This window comes from Falco naumanni, chromosome 4 (assembly GCF_017639655.2).
Source record: "Falco naumanni isolate bFalNau1 chromosome 4, bFalNau1.pat, whole genome shotgun sequence".
Lineage (NCBI taxonomy): Eukaryota > Metazoa > Chordata > Aves > Falconiformes > Falconidae > Falco > Falco naumanni.
Genome location: NC_054057.1, coordinates 23,067,142 through 23,091,578, shown reverse-complemented (window position 1 = coordinate 23,091,578; position 24,437 = coordinate 23,067,142). Strand labels below are relative to the sequence as shown.

The 24,437-nt window shown below is 42.3% G+C and overlaps 1 protein-coding gene across 2 annotated transcripts in view; it reads left to right on the top strand.

Annotated features, from left to right (window-relative positions):
• Nucleotides 1-24,437, top strand: part of GLI3 (GLI family zinc finger 3) — a 215,689-nt gene that overhangs the window by 165,787 nt on the left and 25,465 nt on the right. Inside the window, exons 8-10 of one of the 2 annotated variants that reach the window (XM_040593148.1) lie at nt 5,272-5,488; nt 6,956-7,069; nt 8,345-8,485. In XM_040593148.1, the coding sequence (XP_040449082.1) occupies nt 5,272-5,488; nt 6,956-7,069; nt 8,345-8,485 (472 nt within the window). Of the gene's footprint in view, nt 1-5,271; nt 5,489-6,952; nt 7,070-8,344; nt 8,486-24,437 lie in introns of both variants that reach the window. The other variant, XM_040593147.1, reaches the window with a different exon arrangement.

Genomic DNA, 24,437 nt, shown 5'->3' with positions numbered 1-24,437 from the left:
TGCCCCCTAGTTTACACGCTTGAAAAGCTCTTTTCAAAAAATGTTGAAAAGCAGAACCAGAAAAGGGAAAGCACTGGACTACTTTTGCAAGACGTACATGTATGAGATCTTGCAGAACCGCATATGTTTTGTGATACAAGGAAGATATCTTCACACGTTTTGTGAAGACAAGAAAACTATTGTGATATAATGAAACTGTCCTCACAGTACTCACAAAATTGGCATATCCTCTGCCATTTTGTGTCAGCCTGCCTCCTTATGCACACCTATTCAATGTATAGGAGAGAAGGAATTTTTCCTGATGAATTCACAGCTGTTTTGCAGTAAATTCCACAGCTGTGACCAGAAACTGGATGACCTTGTTAGTAGGACAGCCACAAAGTAGCCACAAAGTTTGGTTTTGATTATAATGTCTGTTTTTCTTCTTCTTGAAGTCTGTTCCTTAAAATTTGATGTGCTCATGTAATTGCAATGTAGTTCACTGCCCTGCTTTACCTCCAGTGAAGGGAGTTTGAGACTTTGCAGAGAGAAGAGAGAGACAGACTGACAGACACAGAAACCCACAGTATGGAAAAAATAAATTATATCACTGATGGGCTTTTCTGTCAGTGTATATGAGTTATTGATTGCTTAAGCAGAAGTATTATACATTTTTTTTCTAACCCTTATTCCCCATAAAACTCAACAACTAAAAAGATAACTTGCATGTAGTTTATTAGTGGTCTTATATGCATTCATCTTTGTTTTTTCCCTTTTCTACTTTGTTTAAAGAAAAACCTCTGTAAAGGAAATACAAATCAGATTCCCTACAGTGGTGTAGGTTTTCATTTCTCAGTAGGTATATGGAAGAAAAAGATTAATAATTCACACTTCTGTGAATCCAGATTTTTTTGGAAGTGACTGGTGTTTTGGAAAATGTGAACGGTTGAGGCAGGCATCTTGCATTCTTCTGGCATCTGGATTTTGGAAGTGTTGAGCACCCCTTCTCTGAAATGAAGCCTCTTTAAGGTATCTTGAAAGAAACGTGCTGCAAGTTAAGGCCTCTGAAACCACTCATTGCTTTTAAAGAAAACTGGTTGTTGGGTTTAGTAGTTCTGGACGCTCAAAGTGATTACTTTCAGGTCTTGTTTACCGCCTCTTTACTGCATGGCTCTTTACAGCATGATTTTTAGGCAGTTACTGAGGGACACCAGTGCCATCTTGATCAACATTTCTGAGCAGGCATGGCTGCATGGGCTGGGCAAGGCCAGGTGGTGCTGCTGCCCACCCTTCCTGCTGATGCTGGCCTCCTGGCTAGAAAGCAACGTTAGCTTGGTGGGGCCAGCAAGAGGGCATAGAGCTGCCCATCAAAGCAGGGAGATCCCATGGGGTCCAAGAGCTGTCTGGGCTACCGGGATTCTTCACACATCCCGTATTAAAGAATTATTGAACAAAGTGTGTTAAAAACTTTGAGAAGGAGGGCAGGAATACAGGTCGCCCCTTCCCAACAGAGCGCTCGGTGCCAGCAGTGTTGTAAGCTTTGATTTTTTTTCTTCATTTTGTCCCACATAATCAACTTTATTGTTGAGCAGCCTGAATGGTTTCTGAAAAGCAGAGAAAGACCTGCCACCTTCTCTTCTCTTCACATCCTTCTGATCTTTTCAGATCAGAAAAATTGTCCAGGCTAACCTGTGACAACATCTTGCATGTGAGTGACGTCAAACCTGGGCAGGTCATCTTGCCTTATGGAGAGCTCTCCAGAAACAGCTGGAGATAATTACTTGAAGGCAGTGCTCTGAGCGATTTAAAAAATCACCCTGGTGGCTGAACCATTTTTGAGTACTCCCCTGAGCTGTGCTAGCTATTCCTCTGCTCCCTCACGATCTCATCTTCACTTCAGTCTGAGATGTTTGAATCTGGAGGTAGAGGGTGTGAATTGCAGGTTGCCAGGCTCCATCAGAAAATCCTAGTGCCTCAGACTCAACCATTGCTGCTGAGCACAGGGCAAAAGATACTAAAGAAATAAGGATTCCTCCTTCCCTTAGCCCATCTGTCCAGCTGTGTCTTAATGCATCTGCTGGTGGTGGTGGTGTTTTCCAGTAAGAGCCACTAGCTAAGATGATGTCTGTCTCCTCTGCTGTACCCCAGAAGGGTACTTGCTTGCAAGTTGGACAGAAGTTGTCGATGCCTGACTTAGCATCCTTCTTCTGGAGGCTCATGTGGTGTTAAAGCAGATGCAGATGAAGAGGACAACCCTGTGAGGTAAAACCTGTCCTCTTGATGGAAGCAATTTTTATTTATATAGAGGTGGGAACAGTAAATCTCTTAACGTTTGAGCACTTGCACTGTACTGGTGTGAGGCATGTCACTGCAGGCCAGTGAAAGTAGCTTCTGTATTTGTTGAAGCAGAGCTGCGTTTGTCCTATTATGAGAAAGGTACTTTGCCTTGGGGAGGCATCATCACTTTTTGTGTTCCTCTGTGTGGGGCAGAGAACTTGAAGGAGGGGTGCTTGACCAAAAATACCCTATTGACATAGCAGTCTTTTCCCATCTTTGGAGAGACTGAGCGGAGAATATTGCCAAACCGTAGAAAATATGAGTGGGCTACATGAAGGGCAAGTTGTATGTATATGTCTTGGTGCTCCTGCAGTCTTGCCTGTTTGGGGCCAGATGTTCCTCTTCAGCATCCAAGTTGCTGGGTCTCTTGTCAGCGTCACTGTAACAGCCTCCTATTGAGATAAAAATATATTCAGATCACATCTGTTCCTTCCTGCCCCTTCTGAAGTGTTTGGGAGGGATCTCCTGTGCTCTTGCTTTAGATAGATTGAAAAAGTTAATGTTAGATTCAGGTGCTCATGTAACTGTAGTCACAGAGCAGTGAGGGGCAGGTTCTGCATCTCTGAACTGAGATCTTAAGTCAGTCACACCTTGTGGCTGAATCGTAAGTTTGTCTTTTTAGCGTGTAGGATTTGAAGAATATTACCATTTTTGAGCCTGGACTCGCAAAGCTAGGTATTTTTGTGCAGGCTTAAACATCTAGAAAGGAAAAACCCCAACGTGTATTTCCAAGGGTGCTATGTGCTTGGAGCTCCCAATGAAATCAGTCAATTATTTTTTTTCCTTTTAAACTGATTGAGCTGAAGGGTGAGGATGTCCTAGGCATTAACCACTCACAGTGGACTAAAATACTTCATCCAAATTGTTTCTGTGCTGCATTTGTTGATCTTGATGAATTTGATAGCATCTTCAGGATGGTGCCAACTAGTGTTTGAAGTGTACGAGATGAACTCACAGTGTATATATGGAAGCAATAAATGCTGGCGTATAGCAAGGAGGCATTGTTTCAGCCTTATGTATGACATTGTAATTGTATGTTTTTTAATGAACAGACTGGAGTAGTTACACTTAGGAATGTTTGTTCGCTAAAAAGGAAAAGGGGTGTTAAATCATTGTGTTCTTTGATGAATGGCTTGTGCGCTGAAGAATAAATTGAACAAACTGGCATAGAGCTCAGTGAACATGAAATCAGCTATTAGAAGAAAGCTTGTGAACAAATTCTGAGCCTGATATGCATCTTTTGATTAATGCCCTATCAATCATCCGTAGTGGCTACCTTAGCTAAGTCGTGCAGTAATCATCCATGGTTGCTTACAGGAACACTAGCAGGGACTCTAGAGCTGCAATAACTGAATATTATTACTGATTTCTCCCTAACTCTTGCTGTGAACAATTACTGTTTTCACTACGTTTCTGCCTCCCTTTATTAAAAAGAATACAATACAAAATGAAAAGAGAGTTCCTCAAAGACCAGTAAAATTCTCCCAGGGTATTCTTAATGATATTCTGTCCTAAATGGGCAAACTATTGTAATGCAAAGTTCTCACCAGGAATAATAGTAATGTAATCACATTGAAGCTGTCTCTTTATGGATTGTAGTCAAACAGACAAAATGTATAGTCAGATTAATGAACACAGACTTTCTGTAGAATTATTATTTAAAATGGTTGAAATTATTTTAGCTCTTTTTGTATGGCAGTATTTTCAGTTAATGCACTTAACAGCAACAGCAATTAAGACTCCAGACTGTAAACTCGGATTAAACCCACCCTTATGACATTAGAAGCCTTGATTTTTAAAAGGTATTATGCTTGAACCCCTCTCTTTGAAGACCTAATGTTTTAAATTTGTATGTCTCTTTTGAACTGTGGTTGTTTAGCTGTTTGGTTGTTTGTTTTTTTTTTAAGAAAAAGAAGATCAATTAATACACTACTTCTTCTTTTTGGTTTTGGTTGTTTTTTTTTTTTTTTTCTTTTATGATTTTAAATTATTGGCAAATGTTTACAGGAGAATCTCATATTCCTGTGTGTGAAGATTTAGTTCCACACCATTTATTTCTCGAGTGTGACACAAAGAATGCTTTGGCACTACCCACAGAATAGGTCCTTAGATGGCAGTGTAATTTCCTCCCAAGTCACTGTAGTCTGGGAAATATGGTGAAGTAATGAAGTGATGACAGGTATTAACATGCATAATGGGCTTTAATAGACATTTAATGTTGTTTAACTGGAAGAAGGAGAAGTGCTTTCCCATTGGAATATTTCTACATTGAAACTCATTGATCACCAATTTCAGAGGGGAAAGGTTAATCCATCAGTTTCTGTAACCAAACGGCACTGATGGAAATTCTTTAGGTGACATTCTGGATGAACTGAGCTTTCCATCTTTGCAAACAAATGAGTGATATGACAAGCATGGTGTTCAGAACACATTTAACCAATTGATTTTCTCTCCTCTTGTAATAAGATCTAGAGACATATGAAAGAGCGTAGCATGAGCCAAGATTAAAGGAACTGCTTCATACACGCGAACATAGGGGAACTGCATTATCAATAAAAGTACTATAAAGCGTGTAGGCACCCATTCTTTCTCTTTATATAAAGTTTGTTATTGCAATAAATAGCTGTTATTGAACTGCTTGCCTTTTATTTCAGTTTTCCTGAATTTTATTTCAGTCGGCTTTCTGTAGTTGCCTGGTAAATGTGAGGAAAAAATGTTATGTTTTGTTATGGTATGATTTTTGCACTCACTAGGAAATCCAGGCCAATTCTGGATTTAAACATAGGATTTATCATCCTTTGGGGCACAAAGAAAAATATGAGGGGGAGGGAGGAAGGGACATGACTTAATGTAAATATATCCAATCTATTTTAACAGTTTAATCTGTACAGTTCCATACTGTAATGACCCTCATCTTTTTCCTCCCTCTTCCCTCCTTTTTTCTCCCAAATTCAGCCCTGCTCTGAGTTTCACATACCCTCCTACACCAGTATCCCTCCAGCAAATGCATCAGCAAATTATAAGTCGTCAGCAAACCCTAGGTTCAGCCTTTGGACACAGCCCTCCACTCATCCATCCTGCTCCAACTTTTCCTACCCAGAGACCTATTCCCGGCATCCCCAGTGTTCTGAACCCTGTCCAGGTCAGCTCTGGACCTTCTGAGTCCACACAGGTGAGAGACAACAAAAGAAATCTGTGCACCCCATTAATTTAAAAATGAAATAAATGGCATTGTCTCGATGGCAATTAATCAGCACTGTCACTGAGACCCTTCGATAACAGTTTTCTTGCAGCTATAGCATTTGCAGTCCCGTTATTATAAATCACAGGAGTGTATGCGTGGTTCCTGATTGGTAGTGTGCTTTTTAGTCCTCATAAATACTTCAGTGTGCTGTAGCAGCTTCTCATTCCAAACTGTCTGTCCTGGATCTTACAGGAACTTAATAGTGGGGAGTAAGAAAGAGGAGGAAAATGCATCAAAAACACTAAAATTTTGAAGATGAGCAGCTTCAACTCCAAATCAGATCGGCTGTAATATACACAGGGTCATACTCTGCCCTCCTGACACAGGTGTAACTTGAAGTAACTCACTCCTGTCTGTGAGAAACAGAGGATCTCAAGGATAGTGCAGAGACTTGAAGGTTTTTTTTCTCTGATTTGTGCAAATTTGGACTTCAAATGACTTTGAATTAATCATTTCAGTAAACCAAGGTGTGTTCTCAAAAGCTGGCGATGTGCAGCCGTGAATCAGGCCTGTAACATGGAGTTTATCGCAGTTTGTGGTTTGCCTGTTATTAGCTAGTGCTATTTGTTTCCAGATGACCTGGGATAGGTTATTTATCAATCTGGGAGCTGTTTATCTCCTGGCTAGCTTTTACAAATGTAGAAGCAGAACATGCTCCTGTAGGAAGCATATTGATTTTTTGTGGGGTCCATGCAAGTTCAGATATCTCTAAAAGATCTCTGGATTCCTACAAGATCCATTTGCAGGTGTAGATAATGGTGTTCAGTCTAGCACAGCAAGCAAAAACCAAGATTCTGGCCTGTTCATGTCAGCAGCAGTTTTGCTATTTACTTGGGAGAACCCAGGACTTCACCTAGGATTTTTTGGCTAAGCCTTGCACTAGTGTTCAGTTTTTCTTTTTATCTACCATTATAATGGGAAACACAGTAAAAGAGCTTTTGTGTGCCAATGTTCAGTGCAAAACCTTTCCTCCAAGTGTGAAAAAATAAATCTTGCTCTTGTGTTTATTTGAATGAGCACACACTGATTTTGCTTTTCAAAATTGCCTTTCTGAAGTCATCATTATGTGGAAAATCAAGTTCTTCCTACCTGTCCCTGGCCTGACAAAACTGCTATTGGTTTGTAGCAAGGAACGACATCAAACGCCATCCTCCCTGTTCCCTCCCTGCTCCATTACAAGGTTGAGCAAGGCAGCTCTTCTGCGAGTTAATGCTGTGTAATTGAAGCACAATGTAATTGCACATCCAATATAATTAACAATGTAGCTTCTCCAAATAATGTTGCTGAGCAGATGCTGCATATTTTTGTTTGGAGCTACATATTTATCACCGTCTAATTTTGTCTTCTTTCGGGGGGAAAAAACCCCCACCAAAACAACCAACGTGCCTGCAGCAGAATAAACCCACAAGTGAATCTGCCGTGAGCAGCACTGGAGATCCCATGCACAACAAGCGCTCCAAGATAAAGCCTGACGAGGACCTGCCCAGCCCGGGAGCAGGAAGCGTGCAGGTATGGCGGTCAGGGTACACCCATAAACCTTTTATCTTCCTGCTGGAGGGAAAACACACCTTGCCTGTAGCACATGTTTTCAGCCTTCCTGCACTCGTATGGCCCTTCATTCAGCGCACACAGACGGGCAGGCTGGGCTCAGGGTGGCCTGGCTTAAATGTGAGCTGTGAGGGGCTGCTGCAGAAGAGGGCAGAGAGGGAAGAGGCAGGTGGAGAGGTGCCTCTGATCAGTTAGAGAGTGCTCAACCCTCTGTTTGCCATGGAAAAGCAAACGAGGCATTCAGGTCTTTATTGAGGACTTTTTTTCTGTTCAGCAAAAATACTTAATGCCACCTTGACTTTGACCGGGTCTTAGCACTGTACTGCACTGAGGCCTCAGCGCTGGGCTCCTGTCTCACTCGCTAGACTTTCTATACCAGTCAATGCCACTGGTTTTAATAAAGCAAATCCCAATTTGCAGTGACTCGGAGAGATGAGAATCAGAGCCTCCATCTAGTGAGTGAATCCATGAAAAGAAAGTAGAGGTCTGTCTGAATTCTTTAGCAGGTTTGAAATGGAAAAGTAGCACGAGTGCATAATCTGAACCAAACGTTTATGCTTACATCTGACTCTCTTAACCTCAGCAAATAACAAACTGGAGTGAATGAAGCACTTGAGGAACTGAAGGTGGAAAGTCAAAAATCAAAATTAAATACTCTCTGCCCCGGCTCACCCCTTTCATGCACGTATTATGGATGAGAACAGACTAACAAGTAGCCTGAAAGTTAGCAGTTTGTTCTTGGAAAGGTTTTAGTGTGAAAAAATGTTAATGGATTAACAATGAAAACACGCTGCGGAATACTGGTGATCCGGGTTGTGTCTAATCCTAGTACTAAAGTCAAATTCATTTAATTCAACTATATTGAATATTGTCTTTTTTGCAAGCAGCAAGTGTACAAATAACAAGCTGCTTAAGTGTAGGGAGAGGGAAGCCAAGCCTTTATGATTTGCTTTTAATTGAAAAGTAAAGGGACTTTTTTTAGATGCTCTCTGGAGTGAGTACTTCTGGGGAGGAAAAATGTATTTTACACGTATAGTCTGCAAATGGCTTCTGGCTTACCAGGCCTGTTTTGGGCTTCAGTACTTTTTAGAATGGAGTAACATAGTGAACTGGGAGGAAAATAATCCCCCTGTCCCATCATCTTTCTTTTAATGCTGAAGTAATTCACTTTTCTTCCTTCTCAGTTTTAGAATTTCCTCTCTTCTCTCCTCACCCCTGTTTTTTTCCTCTCTCCAGGAACAGCCAGAAGGAGTGACCCTGGTAAAAGAGGAAGGGGACAAAGATGAAAGCAAACAGGAGCCTGAAGTGGTCTATGAGACAAACTGCCACTGGGAAGGCTGTTCCCGGGAGTTTGACACGCAGGAACAGCTAGTGCATGTAAGTTAATGGTATTCAGGAGCTGGGTTTTAAAACTACGTGACCTTTTTCATGGGGGTCGGGTTCTCTGACCCTGTGCTGAGTCAAGTTTCTTAGCTAACAGCGCTGCAAACTGGAGAGGGGTTTATGAGTTTCTGAGAATAAAGAAAACTCGGAGCCACAGTGCTTGACCTGTTCAGTCAGCTAAAGCTTAGTGTAAAATTCAATAAAGTCTTCAATAGAGATTGTAATGGCTCTGATCCTGTAAGCCAGCAAACGCTATTTTGAGTTAGAGACTTTGATAGTTATTGAGTAATGGTAAGCTGGACATGAATTATTATTAACCTTTAGCCAAGTTTGATTTTTTTTCTCCCCAAAGGGACTGTAACAGTAGAAATGGGTGAGGGGAATTCTTCCCCTTCCCTAAGCGGGGGTTTAGTATCAGTTTACTGTTGTGTGTAAACTGAAGGTGGTTATTTGGCTAAATACATGGAGACTGAGTTATTTCAGTCTTTTTAGCAAAAGCAAACTGTATGGTCTTTTTTATGCTACGCCAAATATTAGTCTGTCTTCCTTGTCTTTTATTCCTCCCTGCCACCTCTCCAAAAGAAATGATATTTTTTTTCTGTTTTGTAGTATTGTAAGTTAGAAAATGAACAACCGAAATATAGAATATAACTTGGCAAGTGCAGTCCCCACAACATTTCCAGCCTTCTTAGCTAGCAGCACCTCTCTTAATTACCAGCATCACAGATCATATCAAATACTCGGGGGGGGGAAAGAGTTGCTAGTACAGATTAGAGAAGAACATCTTGAGCTAATCATCAGTGTGTCAGAATTGTATATATTGTAGAAAACTGTTTAATTCTTTCTTGGAGATCATGCAAAATCTATTGCAAAATGTGGCCAGTGCTACTGAAATACCTTGTTGAAAAAAGTACTTTTCTACCCCAAATAAATAAAAAATACCCACCATATATTTCCAGACACTATGCAAAATGACAAATCGATGCTGCAAAGCTGACTTTAGTAAAGCAATGCCAGCTTTCACTTGCTGGAGTGTGAGAGCCTCTTGGTGTTGTACTTGGTCATCATGATGTATATTCAGCTTCTTGCTATTATTAGGCAGTAGTAGTAACAACAGTAGCAACAATAATAATTAATGTAAGACTATCAAAACCTAAATCTTAAATAAAAATGTAATATTTTTTAAGAATCATTTGGACACATTTTGCACAGATAATTCCCTAACATTTTAATAGGCCAAAATTAAATGTGAGGAGAGACTCTTTTGGTGTCACAATATCTTTCTTTTTGGGAAAAAAATGCCATACAAATGGCTGCTGCAAAGGATTGGACACATTTAAAAGATCAAGTGTTGGTCTTGCAATTGATTCCGTGCAAACAGACCAATTGACATCATCTGGGGCTCTGCACAGGCACAGTCTTTCTATCTGCTAATAATTGTAAGGCTGAAGCTTTATGATGCCTGGAAAACCTTTCTCAATATTCAGAAACGATCCAGTGATGATAAATGATTTACACCAAAATACATGAAATAAAAGAGAAATTCAGAATAAAGGTGCACTTGGTAATGAAAAACAGGAAGAGGATTTTGTGACGTTTCAGATGTAAAATTTAATTGAATTTCACTATGCCTGTTAGTTAATAGCTACTGTTTTGTGGTTTAAGGCAAATTAAACTGACAGTGTGATAGTTTGATTGTTTGGGGTATTTTTAAATGCATGTGTTGTTTCTGGTGTGATTTTTACAGCGAAAGTGACTATATTATAAGGGTCACAATCAAGACTCTTCTAAAGAAAAGTGTATTATATCTCTGCACAATAGCAACATCTGAAATGGGTTTCTCTAGACGTAAAAAAGCGATATAAAAAATGTTTCTGTGATACAAGGAGTACTTTTTGGCAGGGCTCAGGATTCAGATATGTTACGATGGCATTTAAGATTACGAGGTGCAAGTCTTGACTCGATACCCTGAAGACAATAAATTCATCATCGCAACCATCACATTCAAGTAGCACAAATCACGCTGTAAGAGTCAGCGTGACTCAGTGATGGGGCCCTGGTCTGTGATTTCTTTTGCTGCTCCGACAGAGCCCTGCTGTGGGGACTTGAGCGAGTTATTTCTGTCCAGAATAGCAAAGGGCTTCAGACATCTAACTCTGTTTGAAAGTCTCGCCCTTCACCCCAGTCTGTCCCACATTTTGTCTGCCCTTGATTGCCTCAGCCCTCCGATGTATACCTGCAGCAACTAGGGAAACGAGGTCCAGCTCTCGGGAGGGCTTCACGGGCGGGCAGTCCTGGTTTTCCTTAGGTGCGTGACTCTGGCAGAAAGCGTTTAGTACCCGAGCAACACTTTGGTCCTTGAAAATCTTCCCACTGATGTGGTTCATGCATGCCTCCTACCCAATGCTGGTGGGTAAACCCCAGTAAATACAAACTGCCGTAGCTGCGCTTACCTCAGTGTCTTTGCACTGGGTGAGTTCCTGACTTCGCTTGTGCATGTGTGCACCTGAACTGGCACAGACAGGGTGTGTGTCTCAGTGGCATGCATACGTCCTTGACTTGGGAATATTTACACTGCAGTAGCAGCTAGAGGCCTCATCAGGAGTCCTGTGGTGCTAGCTAGACCAGAGTCCCATGCTGTTAGGCACTGCTCAAATGCAAAAGAGGGAATGGCCCTGATATGGGCATGAGGTCTTCACCCTGCAGCTCCAGGGCCACATACATCAGGTGATTCCATGCTGTCTGGAGTTGCCTGAGCTAGCTTGTGTACAGGTGGGACTGTAGCTAAGATCGTGCCATTAGCCTTTTAAGTCTTGCAGCAGAACTCTGCCATGTTGCAGGTGATTCCCAACCTGCTGGCAGACTCAGCAGAACCTCAGTTGCTCCAGCTGATTTGGAAGGGAGTTTTTGGAGTAAGATGCTGGACTGCTATCTGGGACATAAAAAGTATAGGCAGCCATCCTGTTTTGTTGACTCTACTGTGGGGTAGTGATCATCAAGACAGGGGCAACTGGCATAAATAAAGGCTTAAATTGCTTTAGCAAGATGTATTCGGATAACATCTGCCAGCTTACCTGTATTCCCAGACACTCAGAAAGGGTGATTAGCGTGAGCAGAGAGCTACAGTCACGTGTTCAGAAGTTGGGTGGGGGTGATACAGCACTACACATGTGATACTACATTTTGCCATGTACACACACCTACTTGCCCATACTATGGGTAGTCAAGTGAACTGTATAGTGAAACTAAGAGTGGTCTATGTAGACCTTCACAAAGGATTGCATGAAACACCTTCCCTGTCACCCACTTCATTGAGTACATGGTATGTAGTATATACTCAGTAGAAAGGAAAATACATTTGTATATTTCACTTGGAAGTATTTCAAGTATTCTTTCACCCGTTCAACACTCTTAACCAGTTCCCTGGGCTTTGAAAGTTCACCTGGGAAGAAGAAATTTGTAAAATGCAGAGTTTCAGAAAAAAGGCTTAAAAAAAGCATTCATGTACATCCTGATAAGGCTAAATTTTCAGGATCTACACAGGCTAGCAGTAAGTCTTTTAATGAGCATGGTTGTTTTTTTTCTTAAGGGGAATAAAGCTGCTGCTTGTAGCCATACAGAATAGTAAGATATCAGACCCAAGATGTCTGATGGCGTGGAACAGACTGTTATCCAGACATTGCATCCCAAAGCACTGAAATTCTAGAGGAACTGCAGTGTTTAGGGAAGAGATGGAAGTATATTTCTAGCTGTTTATTTTGTTTCCTAAAGGGTTCGGTACCTCAGCATGAATTGTAGGTGCACCAGGTTGAGCAGAGCTTGGGAGAGCTTTTCCACAATACACAAATGCACACAGTTCATGTTATAGATGTCATTACTCCCATCACATGTAGGATGTACACGCAAGCATGTATGCATGTGTTTTGAAAGAAGTAAATAAGAATTTGTGTATATTCTGGTCTTTTTGTCACATGAGGATAACTCTATTATGTTTTTGGGAATGATGGGACCTGATTTACTTTGAAATCAACCGTAGGTGAATCAGATAGCAATATCTGCATTGCAAAGTGATGTGCATGTACATATAGCATGTATGAGATAGTAAATACAAACATAATCTGTGTCTGAGTATGTGGTGTAGCTTTAGAGCAGAAATTGCAACCTTGGGAACAATAGTCAGCATTTGATGGCATTTTTCTGCCTTACTTTCTGTAGCAAAGTCCTGCTGTTATTACTGTAAAATGTGGGCGCTAGTGGAAGTGTGCTTAGGCCCCAAGAGGCAGTGTTTTCTGACTGAATTTATGAACAGAACCTGGTCTGTTATGAATAAGTAACTGAAAAGCTACATAAAAGAATCGTTATTGACCCACCCAGAAGGGTTTGACACTGAAATGATTTTGGTGCGGGAGCTCTTATTTTCAAGCGATATGTGCCGCTTAGAATTCAGTGTGGTTAAATTTTCATGATACATACACCAAAAGGCAAGGTGTTAAACCATTCAGACACTCTGCCTTATTTATAGCACCTATCCATCCTTCCCCCCCCCCCCCTTTCTCTCTTACAGTTAATAGAAAGATTCATGATTCTTCATGGTTGTCTATCTAGCGTCTGACAGTACCGACTGCCCTGCTAAAGCAAGTCACTATCTATAATTGATATCCTTCTATGGAATAGGGTACCGGCTGCAATTGAAGGGTTTGCTGAAAGCTCTTAAATCCTGACAAGTTCTGCCCTTGTCCTGGTTGTTGCTGAGCTGCACTTCTGGGATCCCAGGGTTATTTGAAGTTGGTGCAAGAGGGATACGTGTGTTGCACATTAGCAAATCATAAAGTTGGAGAGCTGTGTTAGAGCCACCACTGCATTCTCCTGCCAGCTAGTCTTATTTACAGTGCATTGCACTGCTGAAAAGATTGCTTACATTACTGTTTGAACATGTGTATTATAGGTTTCTTTCTTTCCTTTCTTCTTATTATTAAAAAAAAAAAAAGATCTTATTTATTTTAAAGCCTCAGTTTGCTGCTGGGGTCTTTATCATTCAGCTGTTTAATTAATTTCTCTGCCCAGCGAGATATTATAATTGGGCTTAGCTGAGCTCAAGTTTGTTTTAAATATGTGATAAATGCACTTGAACGCCCAGAAGCTAATAAGATACTGTATATTTTTATAAATCTGCTTTTTGTTGCAGTTTGTCTCCCCCCCCGAAATCAGTTTTAGAATAAAATATTGCAAAAGGGTTAGACACTAAAGATAAAAGTTTGTTTAAGAAAATCATCCTTCAAGGAAATGACTGAAGTTATTGTTAAATATTAATACAATGGCAATCAGAAAAATGCAGTGCTGCCTATTTCTCATCCCCCTTGCTGTGTAGCCTTCATGGTAATTATTTTTTTTCATTTTTTAAAAAAACATGCTTGAAGAACTGCAGAGCTGTTCTTCGTTAGGGTTTTCTCTTTAATTGTACAGCAATAAAATTCTCTCATTGTTGTTATATTTGATTAGATGAGATCAGAAAGCCCTAAACTGATGGCAGTGGCTTACATTCAGGATTTCGTTTGCTGAGGTCTTCGGCCTGTTTGCAAAGAGCGGGTGGCTGGAGCACTCCCCCAGCAAGCCCCGGGGCAGCTGCTGTAAGGCTCCATCAGTCTCCCCTCTCACACCAGAGGAATGTTTCTTGTGTTTCTCAGGGGCCCACGTGTTCTCAAGGTAGTCGCAGTGCCCTGAGGATACCCAGAAGAACCATTGTGTGAAGTTCTTGATGTTTTTTCTCCTCCGCTCCTACAGAAAAGGATGGGTTCCACTCTGACCAACAGAAGCTGGCAGCGATCCATGGAGGACCTACATGGAACCTGGGCTGTGCCCACAGGCTGCCTGTTCTCAGGTTTCATGGCTTCTGTTGTGATAGGAGGTGTCTTCATCAATGATGTGCACCTCAAAACACTTAAGAATGTATCTGATCAGGAGGTGAGGAGCACACCACTCTCAGAAAGACTAGACCTCTTTGGAGTGGCTCATTTGGGATGCCCAGAAAATAAGGATACTCAAAGTCAATAGATGTGAAAGTCTCACTCCCTCTACTACCAGGCTGCCTTTGGTCTCCGGCTTCTTTCTCAGCTCCTCTCCTGTAGGAGAGCGGTAGATAAGGACTAGATCAGGAGTCCTCAAACTTTTTAACCAGGGGGCCGGCGCACGGATGAAGTGGCAGGCAGCCATCTGCAGCTGCTTGGTTTCGCCCCCCAACCCCTGGTGGGGGGGTGTCTGTAAATACCGGGGGCCGTAGTTTGAGGACCCCTGCATTAGAGAGAGCTTAACCTCTCTTCTCTAAAAAAAGATCCACTGCCAACTGGAGAATAAACCAGATTAGAGTATTTCCCCTGAGTGACAGCTGCAGTGGCGGAGCTGGAAGTGACCCTGAGCGCTGCGCGTTGCCCACAGCTTGCCAGAGGAGAAACTTTCCCTGGAGCAAACAGCCCCAAGCTGCCAAAGCCCACAGGGTGCTTCTCCCAGCTGTGCGGGTAGGCATCTGTGCCTGAATGCAGCAATTACACCCAGCTGCCCCAAAAGGCAGGTGATCCTTTGTGCGTTAGTGATTTCTTTCCTCTGGGCAGTAGAGGTGTGCTTGCAAGCTGGTCATGGCGCAGGTGAAGTCCCAGCTACATGAAGCAAGTCCCTTCACAATCCCAAAGGGGTGTCATTATGTATCCCAGTTTGCCTGCAACTCCAAATACATGCAGGGATTTATTTAATTTTTAATTCTTCCTCGCAGAGGCAGTTTTCAGTGCATTTTCATTATAGTTTTATTTGGCTGTAGCACAGTAGCACAGAGAGGCTTTAGCCCATCTGCAGGCTCATTGTGCGTGGCAGTGACAGCTACTGCCCTGAAAGGTTCAGAAATGTTTCCTTTAAATTGAAAAGAGTAAGGAATAGATAAGAACATGAAATCCATTATAGTAATCATTTCTTTCCTGACAAAAGGAGAATGTTTTACGTACAACAGCAAAAGTTTTTTTTGTTGGTGGCTTTATTCTATTTTATCTTATTTTTTAATCTCTGGGGTCTGGACCCTATTCCATATTTGGAGAGGCAACACTGTGGGCAAAGGAAATCATGCGAGAAGCGAGACAAGCCCAGGGCTTGGGCTGAAGGTTGGGACAACATGGGAGTTGTCTTGGAGGTGAGCAAGTGCCAGGGAAAGTTTTTTCCAGTTTGTGCATCCCCTCAGTATATTTGATCTTTGTGGATGTGAGGGAACAAGGGAGAGGAAAGAGAGAGAGGGAGGATACAATATAGCAAATAATCATGAGAAAGATCTGTCCACAACTTTATAGATTTTGAAATCTCTTCTTCACTGCCTGCTTAAAGGCTGAGTTAGAATTAAGACACCACCTTACGGTGCTGGATCATAGGCTGCTGAACCCATAGTTCTGAACTGCACCAGAATGGCAGCTTCGTCTGTAGCCCAGCGATTGATGACATGACATAGGAAGGCTAGTAAGCAGGTCTGTGCCCCTAAGCGCATGTTGGCTCTCTCCTGGTTTCCATATGGGCACCTAACACAGACTTGTTTAAATAAAGCAAGTCTTTGACCCCCCCCATCAAAGGTAACCATCTAAGCGCTGCCGGGTTTGAAGGTTAAGTAACTGCAGACAGACCCCACTGCTGAGCTGTAGCCTCAGTAGCCCTGGGGGTCTGGCACGGCCCCAGTTTGCCTGCCCAGCACATCCTTGCTCCATCCTTGCTCCCCACCGACCACTGTGATGCCCGCTGCCTTCCAGCAGTGTTCAAAGTCGGCACTGCTGCCTGATGAAGAGGTCTGGTTCACTCGGGGCTTGACCCAAAGGCCAGCTGTGCTTTGCTCGGGTCCCTCAAGCACTGCCCTCCACAAGCGCATCGGCAGTTCCCCTACCTAGAGTCTGGCTTTTGATGAATCACAGGGAAGGGGAAAAAATAAAAAAAATAAAGTGGGGATTTCTCTTTTTGATAGAGAGAGGTTTACAAAAAAAATAAATCCACTCTAATCTGTGAAGTATTAAAGAGGGGATTTAGAGAGAGAAATGTAATCATTTTTTTTATTTTAATTCCTCTGTAATTAGCATTTCTTTCACAACATTAGGAAAAGTTGTTCGTCTGCTGCTGCTACAGCTGCTGCTCACATGAGTTGCCAGAATCACTGTCTTTAAGTTGGTGTCCCTGAAAGAGGTTGCTGAACTATGACAGTCGTTTAAATCATGCTTCTTTTTCACTGTTGTAGGTAGGGATGAACAGCACTCCTCCTTCCTATGCCCCCAGAAGTTACTCTAGCCATTGAGATTGAAATTGTAACAAGTGGGCACTTGAGCAGAAAGGGATGTGTGTGGCTGGAGCAGCATTTGGCCCCTGTCTGGGGTTTTAATCACAAAGCACTATTTAGGTGGTTTGTGGATATACATACTTAATTGAAGTGTTTATTTTGCCTGAGAGTTCAGCTAGTGAGCTCTTCCAGGTTAGTGGTGTTTCACAGGTGACTTCGAGTTTTGGGGAGAAGTGTAGGGTAAGCAGCTGCCAGGCAAGTCCCAGGGGAGCCGGCGCTGACTGAGGGACAAGCACTAGGCAAGGGTAAAGCTGCAAACTGAGATGGCCCTTTGGCTTCTGACTCTTGTTGGCATATCCTGGAGAAAACAGAAGAGGGAAGCCCCTGCCTGTTTTTTTCGCTGTCTCCAAGCTGCAGGGAAGGTTGGGCTTGTGCATTGACTCCAGGTACCTTTCGGTCCTGACCAAGTGGCCAGGACAAAGCAGATTTGCCTGGACAGAGCTGCGGTTTCTGCACAGCTTTTTCCTGCCTTGCCTTTGCTAAGTGATTTGCTGCTGTGTAGCCCCTGTTATTATGCTGAACCTGTGGAAGATCTCCCTCAAATCTTCAGGAGTCCCCTGCTTGGTGTGGTGTGTCTCTGCACTGCTTTTATTGTCTCCCAATGAACAGGATTTTTTCCCCACAGTGCAGCCCATTCATATCTTTGTCACAAATGCCGTTTTATCCCTTGTAGCTGCCCATATTCTACCCAGAAGGTTTGCCTATAGAAACCTGATGCCTGGAAGAATAGAAATCCGTGAGCGCTGGCCCAGCTACTGCATGTGGAGGTGTTTTTTCTCAGACAGAAGCGGCAGATCCGCATGCATCAGCAGTGGCAGGGACAGGCAAGGTGAACACAGGCGCGGGTGCCGCTTCCGCCTTTGATTTTGAGAGGGCTGGGCTGCACAGATCCACTTTTGCAGTCTCTTTTGTTTGTACAACCTCTTAATAGAAAGAAAAAAACAACAGATGAGCCTTTTATCGTGCTGAAAGAAATTTAATGTTTTCTAGTGCTTTAAACTTTTGTGTGAGCTTGACTTTTTCTTCCGGGTCTCTGGTACCTAATCAATAAAAGGAATGGGTGGTGGGTTTGTCAGGAGTGGGTCCTCTGGTGGCTTGCACTGTAGGTATGAGGTCTGCATATACCATTCTTACGTGTATCGCAGGGCTGAGATGCTGCAGTTCTCGGTGAGATAAAGTAGTCAAGCTGAAAATGAAACAAAGCTCTAACTGTATCCCTCCTTGTGTTTAGCAGAGATAAACTACAGTGGAGTCTCAGTGCTGCTCCGTTTGGCTTCTGGCAGCAGCTTTAATTGGTAAAATGCAGATTTTTTTTTTGATCAAGAGAGGATTATTCTTGTTATCAGTCTGGAGCATCTTATTTCAAGATGAAAAGGCTTCGCTGAATTACAGATGCCAACATTTTTACAAAGCACTTTGGCGATTGACATCTCAAAGAGAAAGTATGATTTATTAGCCTATAATGGCTAACACTGAGCACTGGGCTAGGTCCCACTGATTTGTGAAATTGCTTAATATGAATTGCCTTTTTGTGTAATTCAAGCCCCAGGTTTTTAAAATAAACTTAGAATATGAAGTGTATGAAACATTACATACCTGGAAAGGGAGAAGGGTAATGGGGCTGTGTAGCTAAAAAGAAAAGAAGGCAAAGGAATAAAGGGAGAAAGAGAGAGACAGAAAGGAAGAGAAGGAGAAAGAAAAAAGAAAGACGGAAAGAAAAGAAAGAAAGAAAAAGAAAGACCTACTTCTAAATCCATCTTTGTGGTGCTTTTTTACAGAGTTTGGTTGATATGTTGGCAGGGTAAAGATTAATAACAAGCCTTGTCGCTATCAGTACCTGCTTGTCGATTCTCTGTAACAGGGCTGTCTGTTCAGCATGGAAATTATTGATTAAATAAAAATTGCTATTAGATTGTGATGTGATCCATAATCACAAACAATGGTGGACATTCCTCTTTCAGATCCCAAGCCATGCATCAAGGTTTTCCTTGTAGTAATTTATATTGTGCTGACACTCGCACCCATTAGGCTTTTATCCTCTCCTACATGTGTCAAGAAAGCAGTAAAAGAAAGAACAGCAGCAGCACAGCACCAGGTAGACACTCGCTACATTTTCAGAAAGAAACACAGCACAGCTAAGCCCATCTTTTGCTTGTAGTTAGCACCTTACCTCAGCAGTGATTTCTGCCAGATAAGGGGAAGCCCCCTTGAATTCAGGGATCTTTTTCAGAGTGTTTTCAGTGAGGGCGAGAGCTTGCCCCACAAGTATTTGTACCTGAAATGCTCACTGTCACTTTTTTCCTTCTCTCATTCCCTTGGCACTGGTTTTATTTATGATCCTTGTTTAAGGTACACCTGTGAGTAGATCCCCCATGTCAGGACAGTGTGGGAAGGGGATAAGGCATCCAGGGAAACCCAGTATGGTTTTGTGGGTTATTTTTAGCATTCTGGAGTGTGAAGGATGAGTAGCTTTCCTGTATTTACAGAGCTCTGGTGCTTCCTAATTTGAGGAATCCAGGATTAGAGTGCTTCAGTTAAGACTGCGTCACTTTAGGCTGAGTTAATGAAAAAGATAGCATCTCACTCTTCACAGCACATGTGAGCATGGTACCAACTTTCTTCCTCCTGTGCGAGTCTTTGTCTAAAACTGAGGGAAACTTAGTCAAAATATTGTTGGGAGTTTGGCCGCTTATAGGAATAATGCCCACACAGCTTCTCTGTCCCTTTGTCTCAGAAGCCCTTAAACAAGATGTATGTATGTCCAGACTGATGAAGCCCACCTGGCCTGGCTGCTGGGGAGCAGCATCCCTGTAGCTCTGGACTGTCCATTGTAGATTGTGTTGCCGTTACCAGAACTAGGTAGGATTACTGGAAGAGTTTTATACCACTGTACAAGAGCTGAGAACATAGAAACTTAATACACTATGGGTATGCAGTGATTTTTTAATTTTTTTTTTCTGTTAGTGTAGTTTTTCTTGAAGGTAGTAAAATAAAGGCTTTGTCCTTTAAACCATCAGCACTAATTATCATACAATGTATATTTCTGTATCATGCTACCATTAGGGTATTTTTTTCATATCTTTCCTGTGCCTAAACTATTTCAAATATTACCACAGACAACCCAGAAAACCCTACCTGCAGAATTTGACTGTTTGCCACATTACACTCATCTTAAAGAATGTTTAACAGTGAGCTTAGCTTACTTCATTACGCAGAGCAAATAATAAGTTTTCAGGTTTGGCCACTGTCATTTAAATCAAGAGACGGCTTCATTTTGCAAAGCCGGAGCATGTGCCTTGCACACCTCCCTCTGGTGTAGCCACTTTCTCTTCATGGACCACAGCCAAGGGATTACCAGCCAGGAAATTAATTGCCAAGGGGATTCCAACACTTAACGGTTAGTAAAAAAAGCCTGAACAAAGAAGTGTGTTTTGTGTCACATTCTGGAGGCACTAGGCTCCAGCTCTGATAGTTTTTGGATGAGGGGGAGTTACAGAGATACAGGACTGCCCTTTGGTTTACTACTGCAGACTTCTGGGGCTGATGACCAGCACAAGTCTGTCCTGTTCAGATGGTGCCACAATGGTATACATAGGAGAGGAGATGAATCTTTGAGATAAACCAGACTGTTTGGGATTGATTTTTAGTTACCAGAGGCACCTTAAGTTCACTGCAAGTCAATTAAAGTTAGCTCGTGGAATTCAGGGCAGAAAAAAAAATTTCTCCTTGGTTCTTTTCCAAGTGTGTTAGGTGATACCCCCATGTTCCTGTAAGAGATACTGCACAGTTTTCATTCCAACAGCTCAAATGTCTGTCTGTGGTCTTGCTACAGTGCAAGACTGTCTGTGGTATATACAAGAGAACAGCAAATGTTACCCGTGGCAAGAGAGGGATGAAAGAAGGTATCTCTGCTGCCACTCCCTGGAGCATCAGGGGCAACTGAGCTCTACTACATGGCAGAGACCTTTGCTAACTCTGGTTTTGCTAGGACATGACGGGGACAACAGCCAAGCCTAGCACAGATGTGAAAGGTAAATTCTAAAAGGATGTCCAGTGGAAAAAAGCTGAGGGAGGTCTCAGAGGAGCAATAGACTGTTGCATGTGCTGAAGCTTGTTAGAAATGTTTCTTGGAGGTGTTAGGAAGGAAACAGCCCAGATACTTTCTCCAGTTCAGTTGTGATGTGGTGGCTTTAAGACACTGCTGCTTCTGTCACCCACCGATGTTGGATTAATTCTACCAGGATCTCCTCTGTGATGAAACAAACGTTAAAACATACATTGCCTAGTAAAGATTCTGGTAACGCTTATCACTGCCATAATTTTTCTTTGTAGTTTCGGTGAAAAGTGTTGTGTGTTTTTAAGTCACTAGATTCCCAGATTTCTTAGGGGTTTTGTGTGTGCATTTCATTGCAAAAGGTGGATCAGCCATTATCTCCATCTGAAAAGCAGCTTTCTTAGGTTATATATAAGGAGACACTAAGCGCATTTATTGAAAAAAATCCTGCTATTCAACAGTCTTTTTCTGCGGACAAAGCATTGGTATTTTTATCATACAGGCAATTTGAATGCGTCCATGTGGTAAGTGTAGGACTCTTTAAAAAAAATTAAAGGCTCACCGATTGATTTACACAGGAAGATCCTGCTGAGGGGTATCTTTTCTTTCATTTTAAGTGGTTCAGTCTTAGGTGTGCCAAAATCATTAACAAAGTACTAAAAGCAGAAGAAAGCACACGGTTTTACAAAATCATCTGGTCCAAGGCTGAACTAGATGAAGTGCATGTTGTTCTGCAAGTCCTGTCTATGTGCTTAGTGTTAATGGCTATATGCTTCATACACCCCGAAGAGCAGATCCTGTTTAATTGTCTGACATTTATCTTGCTATTTTGCCCCTTTAGGAGCATAGGATTTTCAGTAAAAGGAGGCAATGGTTGGGGTTTTTTTTGTAAGGGATAACTATTTTGCTGATCCTTCTGCGTAGACAGGTGACCAGTTGTACCAACCTGGGACTTCGGAAGACTTCAAAAAGTTGTTGAAATGGTACTTTTTAGCATTTCCATATTCTAGCTTGCTATAGCCTTTCATAGATTTGTAAGTAAGTTGGCTCATGGGATTAAGCGGTTTGTCTCTCCTAATATAAAATGATATAAAGCTGCTGTAATATATGGTTACATTTTAACTCAAAGAGCCTGTTCGTACTAACCTGCTTGCAGTGCGTTTCCAAGCCCATGCACTGAAAGGCAGTATAAATTTTAACAGATTTTTGTCATTAAAGCCATACAATGTTTATAAAACAGCTCTGACTTTATATATTCATTTGGTGCAGCACAGTTGTTGGGATATTTTGCTGGGTACCTTCCTACTTCCACTTTTTTCTGCTTTAGGCCCCTTTACTGTTGAGCATTTATTTCTTGGCTCCACCAGTCTGGTCTGTGCTGTGGAATGTAAAGATTAGAAATCTCTTTGCATTTTATTTTCTTGTGAACATGCCCTATTTTAAAGGAAAATATTATTACTTTGAGTGTGGTTTGAGCCCACAGCTCAATAACTAACTGCAAGAGATGCTAAATCCCCGCTCTTGCAGAGAGCTTGGTGCATTCGGACCCGATCAAATTTAACGGGCTCCAGGCTGCCGTAAGAGCCTGTGCCAGCAGAGCAGTGAACAGAATCAAGATCTACTCATCTTGGCTAGGAGCAATGGCTGGAATTTATCAAACCCAAACAATATGGAGGGAGAATAGTTAATTTCAGCTTTAATATATACAGCAGGTCTGATTTCCATTGAAGTCAGATGAGTTATGGTGGCAGGAAGGAGGCCTATAGATTTTTGTCTTCTGCAGCCATGTGGGAAAACATCCGAAGTATTTAGTTCTTCCGTCTCGTGTGTGCTAGTGTGCTTCTTGCACTTGATGGTATTTTCACAAATAAGATGAAATACCTTATTTTAATGCCTTTTTATGATGACTTCCTTGTCAAATGTGCTGGCATTCTGTGGTCTTTTTTTGCCAGTGAGAAAGAATATGTACTTTTAAGTGTGTTACACTAACATCTGTAGCAGTGCTAAGTACTGGGCTGTTCAGGTTCTGGGTTTTTTTGTTTGGTTGTTTTTTTTCAAGGTAAGGCCTGGTTTTCATGTATGTGTTTGTTAAAGGTTGTACACAGCTGTATGTGGGTTCAGATTTGTAAAGAAGTCAGCAGCCATTGCTCACTGCCTGTGAGGGAGTTTTAATGAGGTCTAACTTGGTTTTCCTGGAAATTCTGTAGCAGTTGCATATAAAATCAATTTTGATCCCTAAATGCAAAGACCATGAAGCAGAAAATTTTGAAGCTGAGCGTCAGATGGTTTTGCTTCCATATATCGGTCACTCCTAGAAGGTACCACACAGTGCATTTTCTAGGCAACAGTCACTGGTAATCTTGGACCTGGTCAAGGGCGGATGTTTAGTTTCAGGCTAAACTGTACCCTCTTCCCCATCCAACTTAGGAAAAACCCTGCCCTTGTTTGTGCACTACTGCTTTGACTAGGTTGAGAGGGGAACGTGTAATAGATTTGTGAGGAATGTGGAACTCTTAGCAATGAGTATCTCCTCTCTTGTGAACTTATGGCACAAACAGGCATTGCACTTCCTTGCACTCATGCTGTAGAGCTGTTTCCTGAAAGCAGGAATCCTTCCTGCATCCCAAGCTGTAGCACTGCTGCCTGTAGCCAGCTCTCAGCCTGTGGGGAGAGCTTGTGCACATGTGATATGCAGAAAGAAGGCAGGAAAAGAGGCAGAACAGGCTGAAGATCATCAGTGCAGAGCTAAGGTATAGGATTTGGGAGAAGACCACCTTTGGTGACTACTGCATCCTTAAGGCCGACATCACAGTTTCATCACTTTGTCTGCAGCGGGTCTTAAACACTTCAGCAAGCAGCCTTTGTTCAGTCTCATCTTCCAGCCCTGGCCTTTTGAGCCAATTTTGAGTTCTCCATCACTGGTGCATACTTCAGCTGACTTCTTTCTCCCTCTGCTTTTCTCCTTGCTACTTTGTCTTGGGTCTTTTGGTTTAGGCACCAAATGACCTAGATTTTTCTCATGTGACGTTTACACAGAAGAGAGGTAAAATGTGGGAGTAATTTGGGGACCTGAATATGAAAAGCATAAAAAAAAAAAAGCAAGCCAAACACAGATATGTAAGATTATTTTTCTTAAATTAATTTCCGCGCATTGCTGAAGTCTTGGTGAAGGTGTGAGTTGTAATGGGGTACTGGTACTACCTGTCAGGTTGCCTTTCCCAAGAGGGATTACCCGCCAGCAAAAGGCTTTCTTGCCCTTAGCACAGCAGTTACATGCTCAGCACAGCTCTCAAACTGTGGTACCAAACACACATGGTTTGCACCAAAAAAGATTCCGGAGTGAGTGGAAGGTGGGGGAGTTTACCAGCATCCACGCAGTGATGCAGAGAACGCTAATACAAGCAGCAGGAGTTGTGTCCTGGAGCACATCGTGGCAGGGGCAGCCGGGAGGGCAGGTGAAGGTAGGAGAAGGTGGCTGGCAGAAATGCCAGTTGGCCCCTCGTACTCTTCCGGGGGCAGTGTGGGAGCACTTCCCTACAAGCTCC